Source organism: Musca vetustissima, unplaced genomic scaffold (assembly GCF_032173495.1).
Source record: "Musca vetustissima isolate MV318-11 ecotype Yass unplaced genomic scaffold, APGP_CSIRO_Mvet_v1 utg1071, whole genome shotgun sequence".
Lineage (NCBI taxonomy): Eukaryota > Metazoa > Arthropoda > Insecta > Diptera > Muscidae > Musca > Musca vetustissima.
The window spans coordinates 141,440-161,238 of NW_026882319.1; the positions used below are offsets into that span (position 1 = coordinate 141,440).

Here is a 19,799-nt window from a genome sequence, read left to right on the forward strand (position 1 = left end):
AATTGGCTATTGTTTTTGGTAATGATCGGTTAATATTTAGGGGATGAAATGGACCAAATTTATTTTTTTCTGCTCGATCCAGTGGCCGCAATTATTGCCCGAACATCGTGAAATTTTACATGGAGAAGGGGATCGGGCCAAAGGAAAAGTATGCCTTTTTGGATAAAGACCTGTCAATATTTTGCGGATCAAATGGACTCTGACTTTTGTGTGAAAAATTACAAAATTTTTATTATGGGGAGTATATACTTGCCACTGAAGGACATATGACCGAGAAGTTGATAGTATATCCAAGAGGAGTGGTTGACCTTTAAATTGATACCAATTATATTATCGTATGTACTCTGATGTGGGAGTTAAACGTAATTAGGTAAACGTGACTATGTGCATAGTATTACTATTACTCCATTAGAGGACGGAAATGTCGCGCTGATCGCTTTGAAATTGTACATGAAATTCCGATTATGGTCAAGGACGACGCCTATAGTTTTCGGTGAAGTTGCGATTTCATTCAGGGGATGCAATGAACGGAAAACTTTAATTTTGTCAGATTTTCTAGTCGCTCTAGAGGTAATTATTATATGCAGAACATCACATATTTTACAATGTGAAGGGGATCTGACCAAATACTTTGAGCGGCTGTTTAGATGATGATCGATCAATATTCCGAGGGTCAAATCAACCAAAACCTAAGGTGACAATTTTCTAATTTTCTTTGTAAAAATATTTTAGAAAATTTCATAAGTTTTCCAACATTGCACTATGGCTGAAATCACGATTTAGGCGGCAAAAAGTCAATTTTTCAACATTACAATTTAAAAAAATTTTTGACAGCATTCAATACACAACATATTGATAAGAATAAATCAAAAACAAAAAATTACTTTTGGCAACCATGTTTACGCACAAACAGCTGTTAATGTTTACATAACTTCTAACACGTGTAATTACAAGTGAACCAGCAATTTGTTTGGTAAAAATAAAAGCTGTTTTTAAAAATAAATTTTTGTAAAAAAAAAACTTTGTAAATATGAATTCTAATACTCGAGGTGAGTACTTTTACTATATATAAATACACTTTGCTAAATGTTCGTATTTCGTGCGTAGTTTCGTGTGTTCTATGTGAATTTTTTGTGTGAAATTTTTTAGTGTTTTTTAATTTTTCGTGGAGTAAAACTAAAAATGTAACAAAGTGTTACGGGAACTTTTTATATGTGATTGTTCGTAGAAAACTCTAGTTTTATGACATGCTGAAAGTGTCTGCTAATGACTGCTAACGAATGAATTATTCATCTTTTTGCAGAAATACTCAGATTCAAAAATTCCGAAATATTTGAGTTTTGGTTGAGAAATAAGAGGAATGTATCGAATTACATAAAAGGAAAAATTCCATACGAAATTGATTCTGATTTAAGTAAATTAATTTGTACTAAATCACGGAATTTATCTATTTTTATTAAACGACAATGGGATAGACAATGCAGAAATGAGAACGGATTTAGAAAATATAATAAGGATTGGTTGGGTCGAGAAACAATTTTAGTTGTACCGAAAAAGATCAATGCTATCGGTCGTCCAAAAACTACCTATGTTGATAGCGGCGAAAGAAATAAAAGGAGATTAGCTTCCGAATTAGCATCCCAACAAGGAGACAATACGCAACTATTAGTTCATGCTGCCTCTATATCTGCCAAAAAATCGCACTCAGCGGATTTGACATTTGTCCTACAACAAGTTGTTATATCTCCAAACCGACCATCCAAAATTCGAAAAGTTCTTAATACTAGCCATAAAGAAGTTACACCAATATCACCGGAAGAAGCTCTGACGTTTTTGTTAGAAAACGGATTAACTAAACAACAGTACAAAAATATGCGTCAATTAAATTTAAAACATAATTGTAGTATTTACCCGACTTATGATAATGTTTTTAAGAGCAAATTGAAATGTAGACCGAATGAAATCAAAGCGAATGAAAACTCTGTGGAAGTATCGATGCAAAATTTGTTAGACCATACAGCTAGAAGAATTCTTCAATATCAAGATGAAGTATTGTGTACAATGGATGTTGAAGACTCGGTCCTAGTTTTAAGCTACGGTTTTGATGGCTCTACCGGTCACAGCTTGTTTAAACAAAAATTTGTGCAAAATACTTCGGAAAGTTTCGACCAGTCCCTTTTTGTCACATCAGTTATACCAATAAAAATAATTTCATCAGCGGGTGATAATATTTGGGTTAACCGTACGCCCCAGTCAGTACGCTTTTGTAGACCTTTAAAAGTGGAGTTTGTTAAAGAAACAAAAACACACATTATATCCGAAAATCACAACATAAATAACCAGATTAAGAAGTTGGAACCACTACAATACATATTAAGTAATGGGAAACAAATTAAAGTCAACTATAATTTATATATGACATTAATAGACGGGAAGGTCTTAAATGTGTTAACTGAAACTAAAAGTACACAACAATGCCCCATTTGTCATGCTGGACCAAAGCAATTTCGAACTATAAAAAACTTTGATTCTCCACATTTTGAAGTGAAGGCCGGCGCATTAAAATATGGGATAAGTCCTTTGCATGCGTGGATTCGTACTTTCGAGTTTGTTTTAAAACTTTCATACAAGCTTGATTTGAAAAAAATGGCAAGTTCGCGGAGCAGAAGAGAAAAGAATCCTTTTAAAAAAGAAACAAAAAATTCAAAGAGAGTTTTTGCTTCAAATGGGCCTTCATGTCGATAAGCCGAAAGCAAATGGCACTGGAAACACCAACGATGGCAACACAGCTAGAAGAGCATTTTCTCGCACGGAACTTTTTGCATCTATTACTGGTATAAATGTCGATTTTTTGAAAAGTTTGCACGTAATCCTAATTGCCCTCTCCTCTGAATTTGAAATTGATTCTCAAAAGTTTCGCGCTCATTGTATTAAAACTAGTGAAATATTTTTCCAAAACTACGAATGGTACTCGATGTCTGCCACATTACACAAAATTTTAGTCCATTCATCACAAATAATTGGAGCATCAGTAGTACCCGTAGGTTGCCTTGCAGAAAATGCATCTGAAGCGCGAAACAAATATTATAAAAAAGACAGAGCTGGCCATGCTCGAAAGGATTCAAGAATGCACAACATACTTGACATGTTTCATAGAGCTATGGATAGCTCTGATCCTTATATATCAAGTTTATGTTTAAAAGAACGTACAAATAGTTCAAAAAAGCTTCCATTTCCTCGAGAAGTCATTCAACTTTTTAAAATCCCAGAAATATCGCCAGAACTGCTTTTACCTTCAACATCTCAAGAAGCTTCCAGGTACGATTATACATCTGATTCTGATGAAAGCTTAGAATCGTTAAATAATTATTCATTGGAATTAGAAGCGGAAGAAAATGAAGAAACATTCCGTGATTAATTAAGCCCTATTCCTTTTAAAAATATATATACATTATAAATATATTAATTTCTTGATACTTTTACTTGTTTTTCTCATGTAACTTTTTCAATAAAAGTCCATATAATCGGGAAGTGCTTTCAAATCTATTTTTCATCATTACAAATTTGGTAAAGCTGGCTTGTCGGGAAGGACTTTTTGTCATTACTTTGTAAGAAAGGGGCGTGACCCGCCCATTTTTTCACAAACCTATGTTTACACCTTTATAACTCTGCATACCAAATTTGGTAAAGCTGGCTTGTCGGGAAGAACTTTTTGTCATTACTTTGTAAAAAAGTGGTGTGGCCCGCCCATTTTTTCTGAAATTATTTTGTTTACCTTTATAACTCTGCATACCAAATTTAGTGAAGCTGGCTCGTAAGGAAGACTTTTTGTCATTAGTTTGTGAAAAAAGGGGTGTGGCCCGCCCATTTTTTCTGAAATTAATTTTTTTACCTTTATAACTCTGCATACCAAATTTAGTGAAGCTGGCTTGTCGGGAAATATTTTATGCCGCCAAAATCGTGATTTCGGCCATAGTGCATTGGCTCAAAAAGGTCTCCAAAAATGTTTTTAAGTAAATGCTACCAATGGGAAATATATTCTACATACAATTTCACTATAGGTCACCGGCAATAAGAAATCTGTAGATAAAATATTTACCTATAAAAAAAACCGGTAAGAATTAGCTTATATCATGTGATGGACTAATGTGGGTCGTATTTCATAAGTTTTCCAACATTGGCTCAAAAAGGTCTACAAAATTTTTTTTTAGGTAAATGCTACCAATGGGAAATATATTCTACATAAAATTTCACTATAGGTCAACGGCAACAAAAATCTGTAGATAAAATATTTACCTATAAAAAATCGATAAAAAATAGGATATGCCGTTGATAGACTAATTTGGAGCTAATTTCATATATTTTTCAAAATCAAGCTAAAATGTCTGCAAAAAATTATTTTAGGTAAATACTACCAATGGAAAAAATATTCTACATAAAATTTCACTATAGGTCACCGACAAACAGAAATCTCCAAATATAATATTTACCTATAAAATAACTTCGACAAAGAAGCTCTTTCTAATTTATTGTTTTTTTTTTTTTTAATTTTGTAGGGATTGTTGCTAATGGAGATAAAATCCTCCCACCTAGGTTGCTTCTAAAATTGTTGACACCATCATAAATTATGCAAAATGACAACTGCTGACACCCATCATATGTTACAAATTCCCAAAAAATTCCTACCATACCTCACAAAACATCCAATCCACTCGATGTGTAAATAAATCTACCACAGTGAAATAATAAATTCTCATTCTCTGAGCTAAATGAGATTAACTAATACAAGTAATCCCACACACATACATCTAAACAACATGAAATGCAAATAAATTATGTTCAAGAAGAAGAACAACAACAAATAAAAACAACAACAAAATCATCCACAACTGTCACCAAATTTATTTGTTTATATTTCATTCTCGCGTTTTTTCTTCTACTTCTTCTCTATGACATTTTAAGTTAATTGAAAAATATTCGTTGACATTTTGAAGGCAGCAGGAAAAAACAAAACAAAAATATAAACGCAGCTTATTATACCACACTTCCTCTCTCCACGCCACCCTCTCTTCACCCACTCTGTCTCTCACACACACATAAGCCATGGGCGGTATGAAAATGTTTAATAGAACTGTGAAATAAGCCAAGTACATTATCCGAGGGAATTTCATTTTTTTATTTCTTCTGGCCTCATCAACACCCTTGAAAATCGTCATGGGAGGTAAATATGAAAACAAATATGATTTCAGGGAAAATACAAGCAACAACAACAATAGACTCCTGGGAAATGTAAATATAGACTATAAGGATTTTGTTGTATTGTAAAAATATGGGAGGACGGAGAAACGGGGGTTCTGGATGTCATTTCCATGTGCAACGGATAGGGTATGGTGCTTGCTGGGGTGTCATGTTAATATGTATAAATATAAACATAGGCATTTTATATAATCTAATAATCTTGGCACATATGTTTCTAATATGAAACAAAGAGGATTACTACGGCTCAAGGATATGAGGCATTAGAATAATAATACAGACATCATTAAAAAATAAATATTTACAAATGTGTTGGATTTGTTATAAAATATTGAAGACTTGATATTAGGAAAATATACATATTAAAAAAATCTTAAACTTCAAAAAAAAAAAAAATAAATAAATCCTAGACTTCAAAAAATATTTTTTAAAAAATCATAGACTTGTGAAAACTTAAAGAAAAGAAATTACAAAATATTTGAGTTGTGGATGACTTTGTTGTTGTTTTTATTCTTCTTCTTCTTGAACATAATTTATTTGCATTTCATTTTGTTTAGATGTATGTGTATATATGGGATTACTTGTATTAGTTAATCTCATTTAACTCAGAGAATGAGAATTTATTATTTCACTGCGGTAGATTTATTCACACATCGAGTGGATTGGATGTTTTGTGAAGTTTTGAAGGAATTTTTTGGGAATTTGTAACATATGATGGGTGTCAGCAGTTGTCATTTTTGCCATAATTTATGATTGTGTCAACAATGTTTTAGAAGGCAACGAGATGATAGGATTTAATCTGCATTAATATCAATCCCTACAAACTAAAAGAAAAACAATAAATTGGAAAGAGCTTCTTTGTCGAAGTTATTTCATGGGTAAATATAAAAATTTGGAGATCTCTTCTTATCGGTGACCTATAGTGTAATTTTATGTAGAATATATTTTCCATTGACACAAATCACCTAAAATATTTATGTTGGCGAAATTTTGGCTTGATTTTGAAAAACATATGAAATTATGCCAAAAAAAATTGCAACCATTTTATTACCCAATTTTGACCGGTAAATATTATTTTTAGAGTTCTCTGGTTGTCGGTGACCTATAGTAAAATTGTGTGCAGGGTATTTTTTCCATTGACATGAAGCACCTAAAATAATTTTTTGGAGATCTTTTGGCTTGATTTCGAAAATCATATAAAATTAATTAAAAAAAAAAAATACACACCCATCAATTTTTTTTACTGACAAATACTACATATACAGATTTTTCGTTATCGGTGACCCATAGTGAAATTTAAAGTAGAATATTTATTTCAAAGACTCCAACTACTTAAAATTATTTTTTTAAGACATTTTGTCTCAAATTTGAAAATCATATAAAATTAGCCCAAAAAAAGATGTACCCTATTTATAACTGATTTTTATATTGGTAAATATTATATTTACAGATTTCTTGTTGTCGATGACCCGTACTAAAATTTAATGCAGAATATTTTTTCCATTGAATCCAAGCTCCTAAAATAAGATTTTGGAGACATTTTGACTTGATATAGAAAAAAAAAATATGAAACTAATCCAAAAAAAAGGAACGAAACGGAGCGGAGCAGAACACCCTCCTGTAACCAATTTTTATTGTTAAACTTTATATCTACAGATTTCTTGTTGCCGGTGACCCATATTGAAATTTTATGTAGAATATTTTTTCCAATGACACCAAGCACATAAAATAATTTTTTGGAGAGATTTTGACTCAATTTGAAAATCATATGAAATTAGCCCTACAAACAACATGTCCCATATATAACCGATTTTTATATTGATAAACATTATATCTATAGATTTCTTGTTGTCGGTGACCCGTACTGAAATTTAATGTATAATATTTTTTCCATTGACTCCAAGCTCCTAAAATAAGCTTTTGGAGACTTTTTGGCTTGATTTTGAAAAGCTTATGAAATTAGCCCCAAAAGAACGGAATACTCCACTTATAATCAATTTTTATCGTTAAATTTTATATCTACAGATTTGTTGTTGTTGATGACCCATAGTGAAATTTTATGTAGAATATTTTTTCATTAACACTAACCACCTAAAATAATTTTCTGAAGACGTGTTGACCCTTTTTTGAAAAACAAATATGAAACTAGCCCCATAAACCGCATGTACTATAACCGATTACATATAACCGATTTTTTTATTGGTATATTTTATGTCTAGAGATTTCTTGTTATCTGTGACCCATAGTGAAATTTAATACAGAATATTTTTTCCCTTAACACCAAGCACCTAAAATAAGTTTTCGGCTACATTTTGGCTCGATTTTGAAAGAAACATATGAAATGACTTCAAAATGAAGCAAAAAAATTAATTTCCTTTTTAAAGGACCAAAATGACCCCTTAAATGAATTGCTGGAGGGTTAATATTGTTGACGAAAATTTTCCTCAAAATGTTTTTAACAATAATGCAGAACATTTCATATGTTCTATACTCTAAGCCTGGGCAAAATTTCGAGAAAATCGGACAAAAAAAAAAGATTTCGGTTTATTGCACCCTGAGCACCAACTCAGCATCACCGAAAATTATAGGCATCGCCATTGACCGGGACTTTATGTAAAATTTCAAAGCGATCAGCGCCACATTTCCGCCCCCTAGTGGCGTAATAGTAGTACTAAACATTGTCATAGCACGTAGACACCTTCAAATATTTACGTATAACTTCCACATCTGAGTACATACAACCATATAATTGGTATCAATTCAAAGGCCAGCCACGCCTCTCGGATATAATATCAACTGCTAGTGTCCATGTCCTTCAGGGGTAAATATATTTGCCATAGAATACAAATTTTGAAATGTTTCACACAAAAGTCAGGGTCCATTTGACCCGCAAAATATTGATCGATCTTTATCAAAATAGGCATGCTTATTCTTTGTCCCGATTCCATGTAAAATTTCCATTTCAACCCCTAAATACTAAACGATCTTTTGACAACAATAGGAGTCTTCATTGGGCAGAACCCATCCTACATGCAAATTTTCCTGAAGATTGGTCCATAACTGTGGCCTGTATCGTGTTTTTAAAATATAATGGACGGACACACATGTCTAGATCGACTCAGCTAGTCGAAATATCACGATCGGTGTACTTAAAGGTAATATTTCGAGGCATTACAAACACTTGGGACTGCACAAAGCTAAAATACCCTGACAACATTGTTGTGTAGGGTATAAAAAACCTAGACTTTTGTTTTCTTCAAAACATATTTTTTTTTTAAAATCCACGTCTTGTGGTAACTTAGAAAAATTTTTTTTAAAAATCCATCCATTTTTTTTAAACTCCAAGCCTTTTGTTGTCACCCCAAAAATATTTTTAAAAAAAACCAAGCTCTTTGGTTTATGTAAAAATATTTTTTTTTCATATCTGCACCTTGTTCAAAAATCTCTTGGTCCTGGTTTTTTAATCCATTATTAATTTTTAACCACTTTTAGTTAATAGTTTATTTTTTTTCATTCCGTTCTTCAATTAAAATATTAATTTGCCTTAAAAACCAAGACCACTTCTTCTTCTTTTGCATTAAAAGGATTTTTTTTTTGCTTTTGGGTCCCAAAGCTAAGTGTTGACCCCATTTAACCATAACCAGCAAACCAGCGAACCAAGCAAAGAGTCAACCATGCAACCAGTCGTTCGCTCATCCATTCATTCACTCATTTCTTTCTTAAGCTTCAATTATGAATTGCCAGCAACCCTACCTCTTCCTTCTCCTCATCCTCTACACTTCTCTTCTTCTTCTTTTTCTTATAACAACAAATTTCATTAAAATTCTTTGTGTTACTATTTATTTTGCCTAGATTTCGTTCTTTGTAAATGGGGGGTACCTCAGCTCTTCTTCATTTTTTTATTTTCGTATTTTTTTTTTTTTTTTTTTTTTTTTTTTTTTTGTAAAATTCATAAAAATGAAATCAAGGTCCTGACTTGACTTGTTGGTCGGTTGCTTGCTTGGTTGTGGTGTTGGCATTTGTCGACCTCTCTAACTCAGGCTGGTTGGTTGGTTGGTTGGCTGGCACACAAAGTGAGAAAATTGCTTCTCACCCAAAATAAAAAACTGAAAGGAAAACGAATGCAAAAAGCGAACAAAAAACAACTATAATTTCCCACAAACATAAAATTGAAATTAATGTTCTAGTATTTTATTACGAACAGCAAAAAAAAAACAACAAACCAGTAAGGAAAGTAGTAAAGTCGGACTGGGCCGACTATATGATACCTTCACCATATATTACGCTATGCAAAAATTCTTGCCAATCAAAAGATTTGCAAGGACTTTGGTACACCATTTACCTAAAATCGGGCGATACTATATATGGGAGCTATATCTAAATCTGAACCGATTTTCACGAAACCTGGCACAAGTCATTCTAGACCTAATTCAGTAGGCTGTACCAAATTTCGTGCAAATCGAAAGATATGTAGGGACTTTGGTACACCATTTACCTAAAATCGGGCGATACTATATATGGGAGCTATACCTAAATCTGAACCGATTTTCACGAAACCTGGCACAAGTCATTCTAGACTTAATTCAATACGCTATGCCAAAATTCGTGCAAATCAAATCATTATCAGGGACTTTGGTGCAACCATTTACCTAAAATTGGCCGAAACTATATATGGGAGCTATATCTAAATCTGAACCGATTTTCACGAAACATAGCACACATTATTCTAGACCTAATTCAGTAGGCTGTACCAAATTTCGTGCAAATCGAAAGATATGTAGGGACTTTGGTACACCATTTACCTAAAATCGGGCGATACTATATATGGGAGCTCTATCTAAATCTGATCCGATTTTCACGAAACTTAGCACACATCATTCCAGACTTAATTCAATACGCTATGCAAAAATTCGTGCAAATCAAATGATTTTCAGGGACTTCAGTGCACCATTTACCTAAAATCGGCCGAAACTATATATGGGAGCTATATCTAAATCTGAACCGATTTTCACGAAACATAGCACACATCATTCTAGACCTAATTCAGTAGGCTGTACCAAATTTCGTGCAAATCGAAAGATATGTAGGGACTTTGGTACACCATTTACCTAAAATCGGGCGATACTATATATGGGAGCTATATCTAAATCTGAACCAATTTTCACGAAACCTGGCACAAGTCATTCTAGACTTAATTCAATACGCTATGCCAAAATTCGTGCAAATCAAATCATTATCAGGGACTTTGGTGCAACCATTTACCTAAAATTGGCCGAAACTATATATGGAAGCTATATCTAAATCTGAACCGATTTTCACGAAACTTAGCATACATCATTCTAGACCTAATTCAGTAGGCTATACCAAATTTCGTGCAAATCGAAAGATATATAGGGACTTTGGAACACAATTTACCTTAAATCGGACGAAAATATATATGGGAGCTATATCTAAATCTGAACCGATTTCTCCCAATTTCAATAGCGTTCGTCCTTGGGCCAAATAAGTGAGCTGTGCCAAATTTCATCCAAATCGGATCATAAATACGACCTGTACTTTGTTTACAATTTAATATCAACAGACGGACGGACGGACGGACATGCATAAATCGACTCAGAAAGTGATTCTATGCATATTCTCAAAAGGAACCATGGGTCTATCTCGATTTCTTTTGCCTGTTACAAACATATGCACAAAGACATAATACCCTGTACCACAGTGTGGTGAAGGGTATAAAAAGGACTCAAAAATATGGCCAAGCCAGGCCATGGCAGGCAAACAAACCGAACGGCCTACATTTTCAAATGCAGCAGCAGCAACAGCATCAAGCTCACACATATTTTAATATAAAACAGCAAACACACACACACTCACTCACACCAATAAACAAATGTTAAACACCCGAGAGAACATAAATTCTACCCCTCGCCCTTGAACGACAACAGAGAATTAAAAAAATAACGGAATGAATGAAGTTGGCTTCGGGTGCCACGCTACAACAAAAACAAATATTTCCTTCACAACAAAAACAACAACAAGAAAAACAAACGAACGAACTACTGAGGCTTTGTTTGTAAAGCATTTGTATGTTGCAACAAACAGCCGCAAGCCAACATGTCCTTTTTACAACAACATCACTACAACTATTATAATAAAATCCAAAAGAAAAAAGGATCTGCTAGCCCCTTCCCCCAGCTTCTGGGGGAATGGAATGGGTGCCCGGCAATCTCCGTGGGTTGCTGCCATGCATACTGGAAAAGTGTAAATGGGTTAAATGGCTGACACTGGTAATAAAAGTTTAGCCAAGTAAATGTCCTGCATATCCTGCAGAGACCTTTGGGAGCGAGCATGCATATCACACAAACAGTGGTGACAGGAGAAGGTACATTAATGAAGGAAAACTAGGAGGATTGGTGGGAATACAATGGAGAATTTTTTTCTTAGGACGTGGATTTTTCGAAGCTACCACAAGGCGTGGATTTGATCGGACCAACAGCCGTGGATTCTTTAAAAAATATTTTTTGGGAAATAAACACAAGTGTGGATTTTTTCAAAAATATTTTTTGATGAGACCAACAGGTGTGGACTTTTAAAAAATATTTTTTTAAGGAATAACCACAGGCGTGGATTTAAAATATATATATATATATATTTCAACCCCTCCTTTTTATCCAGCCCACTGTTCTGCAATTTAAATTCCTTGATATTTCAAAGCTGTCCCCTTTCGTTTTTATACCCTCCACCATAGAATGGAGGGTATATTAATTTTGTTTTTCCGTTGGTAACTCTTCGAAATAATCATTTACGATTCTCTAAAGTATATATATTCTTGATCAGGGTAAAATTCTAAGACGATCTAGCCATGTCCGTCCGTCTGTCCGTCTGTTGTAATCACGCTATCTTCTGAAGGAATTGAGATAGGGTGCTGAAATTTTGCATAGGTTTGTATTTTGTCTGCAAGCAGATCAAGTTCGAAGTTCATCGGTCCACGTTTAGGCATAGCTCCCATATAAGGGTACCCCCCCCCCCAATTTTCGGCATTTTGGGGTTCTTGAGCACGTTTTTCAACCGAATTCGCTGAAATTTTCTACATTTAGTTCTTATTGGGTACTAAATGTCTCAAGTTCGAAGATGGGCTTTATCGGTCCACGTTTAGGCATAGCTCCCATATAAGGGTACCTCCCCGATTTTCGGTATTTTGGGGTTCTTGAGCGCGTTTTTCAACCGAATTCCCTGAAATATGGTACAATGGGTTCTTATTGGATACTAAATGTTTCCACAAAAAATTATAAATATAGGTCCACTTTTTCTGGTAGCCAGCCCCCATATAACGCTACCTCCTAATTTTCCGTATTTTGGGGGGTTTTGGTCGTATTTTTCCACCGAATTGGCTGTAAATTAGTACTTTGGGTTCTAAATAGGTTCCAAATCACTCCACAAAAAATTATGAATATAGGTCCATTTTTTCTGGTAGGCCCCCATATGAGGGGTAACTCCCGATTTTCGTTATTTTGGGGTTCTTGAGCGCGTTTTTCAACCGAATTCGCAGAAATTTGCTACATTGCGTTCTTATTAGGTTCTAAATGTCTCCACAACAAATTATAAATATAGGTCCACTTTTTCTGGTAGCCCCCATATAACGGTACCTCCTAATTTTCAGTATATTGTGGATTTTGATCGTATTTTTCCACCGACTTGGCTGTAAATTAGTATTTTAAGTCCTTAATAGGTCCCAAATCTGCTCACAAAAAAAATATGAATATAGATCAATTTTTTCGGATAGCCCCCATATAAGGGTACCCCCCAATGTTCGATATTTTGGGGTTCTTGAGAGCGTTTTTCAACAGAATTTGCTGCAATTTGGTATTTTGTAGTCGTATATGGTAACAAATCTCCCTACCAAAAATTATTAATATTCGCCTCCTTTTTGGGGTAGCCCCCATATAACCCCCATATATATTTTCGTCCGATTTAAGGTAAATGGAGCACGAAAGTCTCTATATATCTTTCGATTTGCACGAAATTTGGAATAGAGCACTAAATTAGGTCCAGAGTAAAGTGTGTCAAGTTTCGAGAAAATCGGTTGAGATTTAGATATAGCTCCCATATATATTTTCATCCGATTTAAGGTAAATGGGGCACCAAAGTCCCTATATATCTTTAGATTTGCACGAAATTTGGTGCAGAGTACTGAATTAGGTCCAGAATGATGTGTGCCAAGTTTCGAGAAAATCGATTCAGATTTAGATATAGCTCCCATATAGATTTTCGTCCGATTTAAGGTAAATTGTGCACCAAAGGCCCTATATATCATTAGATTTGCACGAAATTTGGAATAGAGTACTGAATTATGTCTAGAATGATGTGTGCTAAGTTTCGTGAAAATCGGTTGAGATTTAGATATAGCTCCCATATATATTTTCGTCCGATTTAAGGTAAATGGTGTACCAAAGTCCCTATATTTCTTTCGATTTGCATGAAATTTGGCACAGCTTACTGAATTAAGCCTAGAATGGTGTGTGCTAAGTTTTGTGAAAATCGGTTCAGATTTAGATATAGCTCCCATATACATTTTCGTCCGATTTAAGGTAAATGGGGCACCAAAGTCCGTATATATTTCTCGATTTACACGAAATTTGGCACAGCGTACTGAATTGAGCCTGGAATGATGTGTGCTAAGTTTCGTAAAGTTCCGTTCAGATTTAGATATAGCTCCCATGTATATTTTCGTCCGATTTAAGGTAAATGGTTCACCAAAATCCCTATATATCTTTCGGTTTGCACGAAATTTGGAATAGAGTACTGAATTAGGCCCAGAATGATGTGTGCTAAGTTTCGTGAAAATCGGTTCAGATTTACATATAGCTCCCATATATATTTTCGTCCGATTTAAGATAAATGGTGTACCAAAGTCCCTACATTTCTTTCGATTTGCATGAAATTTGGCACAGAGTAATGAATAAGGTATAGAATGACGTGTACCAAGTTTCGAGAAAATCGATTCAGATTTAGATATAGCTCCCATATAGATTTTCGTCCGATTTAAGGTAAATAGTGCACCAAAGTCCCTATATATCTTTCGATTTGCACGAAATTTGGCACAGCTTACTGAATTGAGTCTAGAATGATGTGTGCTAAGTTTCTTGAAAATCGATTCAGATTTAGATATAGCTGCCACATATATTTTCGTCCGATTTTACATAAATAGTGCACCAAACTCCTAATGTTGGTCCGATTAACACGAAATTTTGCACAACGTATCAAATTAAGACTTTAATGACGTTATTGGGTTTTGCTGTAATTGGTGCTGATGCAGTGCGGCATTCCGAATAACCTGTATCAATTTTGCTATAAATCGTTTTCCATAAATTTGTCCCATGGTACGCGGACGACTCTAAATCTGCCCGAATGATATTAAATTTATCATAGGTTGTAGAATGGCATGAGTATGTTCCTCCGGGGGAACATTGACATTCAATAGTAAGAATACATATGTAGAATATACCCATAGTGGTGAAGGGTAACATATAGTCGGCCCAGTCCGACTTTACTACTTTCCTTACTGGTTTAAAAAATATTTTTAGGGTTTAGTTACAAGAGTTGATTTAAAAGAAATATTTTTTGCTACAAGGCGTGGATTTTTAAAAAAATATTTTCTGAGGAATACCCACAGGCGTGGATTTAAAAAAAATATTTATTAAGGAATACCCACAGGCGTGGATTTTTTAAAAAATATTTTCCAAAGACCCTCCCACTGTTCTGCAATTTAAATACCCTGACATTTTAAGTTTGTCCCCTTTCGTTTTTCTTTTTTTCATTTCATTCAAACGGAAAAGCTCATCAGAATGTTTTCCCTTTTGCCTTGCAGCTTAACTAAATGATGACATCCCGGTATCCCTATTCATAGTGAAAGTGGGAAAGGGGGGAGGGGCGGACAAGACAATCACTATCATCCTCCAACTCATCTGAAAACGAGAACAGATTTTTTGTCCGCATCTTCGTAACAAAAAAACTGCATTTAAATGTAGTTCCTGTGTACGTTAGCTACCTACCTTTTATTGTCCTTTTTCCGTTTAGTGTTGTAGTTCGTGATCCTGTTGTTGCTGTCGTTGTTGTCGTTGTCACTCTCTCTGCCCCCCACTAAATGGAGAAAATGTAATTAAGAGTGAATATAAATGCAAATGTAAATGTTAAATATTATTTCAAGCAGATGCAATCTTGCGGTTTGTGTGGCAAGGCACACACACACACTTACACAATGACTGACGGAATGAATGAATGGCATCGTTACTTGTTGTCGTTGTTGTTTTGGTTCTTTAGGTTGTCTTTTGCATTAAATCCAGTTTACATTGGCGTATGAGTGATTTTTAAATAATTGAGTTTGTGTGTGAGGAGAGGGGTGTGCGGGACGGAGAGGTGTGTGAACGAGGGGTGTGTGCAGGAAGGGTGTTTTGTACGTGAAATTGTGTATTCATGCCTCCAACAACAATTTATCGCTTGTATGGAAATCACATTACCTGGTTGTTAAATTTATTATTCTTGCGAAGATGTCAAAGTCGTCGTCGACTACGTCGATGACGTTGATGTTGCTGATGACGATGACAATGATGACCCAGTTGCGGCTGAATGGTTAAAGAAATGGGAATTGATTGTGTGTAATTATTAGTTTTTATTGTTGTTGTCGTAGCTGGAAGTGAAATGAAGGGAAGAGGGGTGGTAATGGAATGAATTGCTTCTTTGGTGCACCATACTTAAAATCTTATGAAAATAGATATGCAAGCTTTATCCAAATATGAACCGATTTCAATGAAACTTGCCACAAGTTAGGTTAGACTAATTTATGCACGTTTTTGTTTTGATTGACATATTTTGGGTCCTTGGATCCCATTTAAAATCGGACGATAATATATAGGAGCTATATCTAAATCTAGACGGATTCCAACACACGTTCGGCTATACTATCTTAAGTACGTTGTGCAAAATTTTGTGTATATCGGCCTAATTTTGAGACTATGGTGCACCATTTATGTCCCTACAAAATTTCAAGTGAAAATCTCAAGACCTCTTGAAGATATAGCCGATTTATTGTGTCAGCATCAAGTCACTCTCTTTAAACCCGTTTTTCTCTAAAAATTTTTTTGCGAATGGCGGGCACGATAACTCAAAAACTACAAACCCAATCGATTCCAAATTTTTACACGTTTCTCTGTGAGTGTATAGCTATCGTATGAACTAGGATAAAGCCAATCGGTGAAGATTTTCCGCGATTTTCAAATGTCCGCCATTTTGTTAATTTTAGAGCGAAGTCAAGTCATACGAGAGCCAGACATGTACTCTTTCTAACACCGTTGGAATTTTCGGATTCCGATGTTCCAGTGAGGAGTTATCATGCCCGCCATCAAAAATAAGGACTTTTCTTTAATTACAAAAAACAACAACAAAACAATAACAAAAATTTTTTGTAAATTATTTTTCTTCTATTTTAAATTTTCAATTATATATGTGCAAAGTTACTAACCTTAACAAGCATTTGTATTCATTTACCAGCCCATTGAAAATCTCGAAAAATTAAAATCGAGATTGGGGGGGGGGGTTGGGTGTCTTCCCTTAAGTGAAAGTGCTAGAAGCGTATGATTTACGACACCGCTCATACGCCGCTGATTAAAAATTTATTTTCATTGAAATTTCCACATGCCCTTAAATTTATTTTTCAATAAATCATTGTATTTGAAAACTTCGTACATATTTGAAAAATAAAAACCAGTGAGCGGAGCAGTATAGTCGGACGGGGCCGACCCTATGATACCCTACACAACTTCCACGAAACTATAACTTTCTGTGGTTCTATATTCTGAGCTTGGGCAATATTTCGATATATTTCCACACTCTTGACCGATTACTAATATTCAGAACAACCCTTCTAATTTCTTGGCCATATTCCGTTCACCGTGAGTTGTCTTGCGATGTTAGGCTTTCAATTGTGGCCTTTAGATCGACTCGAAATAATATAAAAACTTAAGTTCTCGGTCCATTCATACCAAAATTATTATCTGATCATCAGCGAAAATTATAGGCTTGTCCTTGATCATACATGGATCCTCATGGAAAATTTCAAAGCGATCAGAGCTATATTTCCGCCCTCTGGTGTGATAATGTGTCACTAAATAGTATCTGAATACGTAAGAACCTGTAAATATTTAAGTGTAACTCCCACATCCAAGTACACACGACCATATAATTGGTATCAATTCAAAGGTCAACTACTCCTCTTGAATATACTATCATCTCGGGTCTATGTCCTTCGGAAGTTAATATATACGCCATGGAATACAAACTTTGTAATTTTTCACACAAAAGTCACGGTCCATTTGACCCGCTAAATATTGACTGATCTTTATAAAAACAGGCATGCTTATTTTTTGGCCCGATCCCCTTCTCCATGGAAAATTTGCACAAAGCTTTAATACCCTGACAACATAGTTGTTGATTGATACCAATCATATTGTCGTAGGTACTCGGATGCGGGTGTTACTCTTAAATATTTACAGGTGCTTACGTATTCATATTTTATTTAGTAACCTATTACCACACTTTAGGGCGGATATATAGGCTGATCGCTTTGAAATGTTCTATGAAGTTCCAGTTATGGTCAAGGACAACGCCTAAAATGTTAGGTGATGATCAGATAATAATTTTGGGATGAAGTGGACCGAAAATTTAATTATTTGTACTTTTCGAGTCGAAAGCCGAACATCACAACACAACCTGCGGTGAAGGGAATCTGGACAAGTAATTAGAGGGGCTGTACTGATTATTAGTAACATTTTCTGACATCTAGCCAGTCAAAAGTGTAGAAATATCGCGAAATATTGCCCAATCTCAGAATATAGAACCACAGAAAGTTAGATTTTCATGGACGTTGTGTAGGGTATCGTATGGTCGGTCCCGTCCGACTATACTGCTCCGCTCACTGGTTTCTTTATAACTTTGAAAAAATCCAACTTTACGGGAACCTACTCTCAGTTCAATTAATTGTGCCTATTGGGGCGTATGATTTACGACAGTGCTTATACGCTGACTCCATTTCCTCAGGTATTTTAGTTTTTAATATATCTAGAATTATTCCAGAATTTCTAAAGCCTATATTTTTTACAAGTTCATTAACATTTAACTCCCACGAGTCTATTCGAAACATATATATCGGATCGTGTGATAAGCAAAAATGCTTATATAATTTATTAAGATTTAAAATAAGGGGCACTTCTAAAATTTTCCCATGAATTTTATTTTATTCTTCAATTATTCATTGTGCTTGAATCAGCCTTGGAAATAATTTTACAATTTAATAGACATGTATTTTCCTATATTTTGATTAAAGCCTTCCACTGGGAGCGTATGATTTACGACAGCACCCATACGCCACCATATTATTAACAAATAAATTAATTATTAATACAACGAAACTGTTCATGTATTTTAATTTTTTTTTTAATTACAGCAATGTTGTCGACGAACAACGGCAACAACAACCAGTACGACAACTACGACCATAAACTTGAACCATTGCCAATGTTATGTTCGGACGGTCGGTATTCACTGGCGAAAACAAATCCACAGCAAAAGGTAATAATCATTAACACTTTACTGTTAGAAAATATAGATATATGTAGATGGATGTGGGAGCCCCATTACCCATATGTATGAGACAAGCACAAACATGATTTATAAACGGATAACAACGAAACATTTAAACTATTTTACAGCTTTTTAACAAATAATTGGAAACTGACACGACACGAAACGACGGCTGCCTGCCTGCCTGGCTAGAAAAGTGCTAATCATAGAATAACAGCAACAACAACTGGACAACAACAACTCCAACAACTTTATGGCATGATACAGCTGTTAAAAATTATTGAGGGGCCATAACATCTAATAGCTCTCTGCGCTGGGCAACTTAATTGCAACAAATAAAAAAAAAACGAATGAACCAACTAAAAGCTTTCCTTTTGGAATTTTTTGCTAAACAAACTGTGGGAAAAATGAGGATCTCCTGCTGATTGCCTTCCCAACAAAACAAAAAAATGACCAATAAACTGTAGAGGAGAGAAAAAAATCTTAAAAACTTAATGGAAAACTTGAAAAAAATATTTACAAATAAAAAAAAATACCGAAATACTTAATTAAAAAAAACCGGAAGTAAACGACTCTCACTCTGTAGACAAAGTTTAAAAACAAACTAATCTCTTACTTTACCAAAAAAACCGAAAAGAAACGATTCCTTTCAAACTCAAAATCGAAAAAAAAGAACTCAGCCACTCGAACTCCCACGGGCATAACGCGCTTAACACCCCACTCTTGTTACGTTACAGGCCAAACAGCGGAAGGCATTCATTGCATTCCGTTTAGAGCGTTTAATGCCAAGCACATCAAGTACTCAAAACTCGGAGCAGCAGGAGCCGAAGTAACAACAACAACGACAACTTCCTGTCTCGTTATATGCCAACATTGCAACCAGTCAGCCAGCCAGCCAAGTAAACCGG

General features: G+C 34.7%; 1 protein-coding gene across 1 annotated transcript; it reads left to right on the top strand.

Moving 5' to 3' along the window:
- Positions 1–1,030: 1,030 nt before the first annotated feature.
- Positions 1,031–19,724, top strand: LOC133328641 (uncharacterized). Its single transcript, XM_061537185.1, has 5 exons — positions 1,031–1,049; positions 1,304–2,242; positions 15,804–15,911; positions 18,755–18,879; positions 19,629–19,724. The coding sequence occupies exons 1-5, from the start codon at positions 1,031–1,033 to the stop codon at positions 19,722–19,724; spliced, it is 1,287 nt and encodes a 428-aa protein (XP_061393169.1).
- Positions 19,725–19,799: the final 75 nt, after the last annotated feature.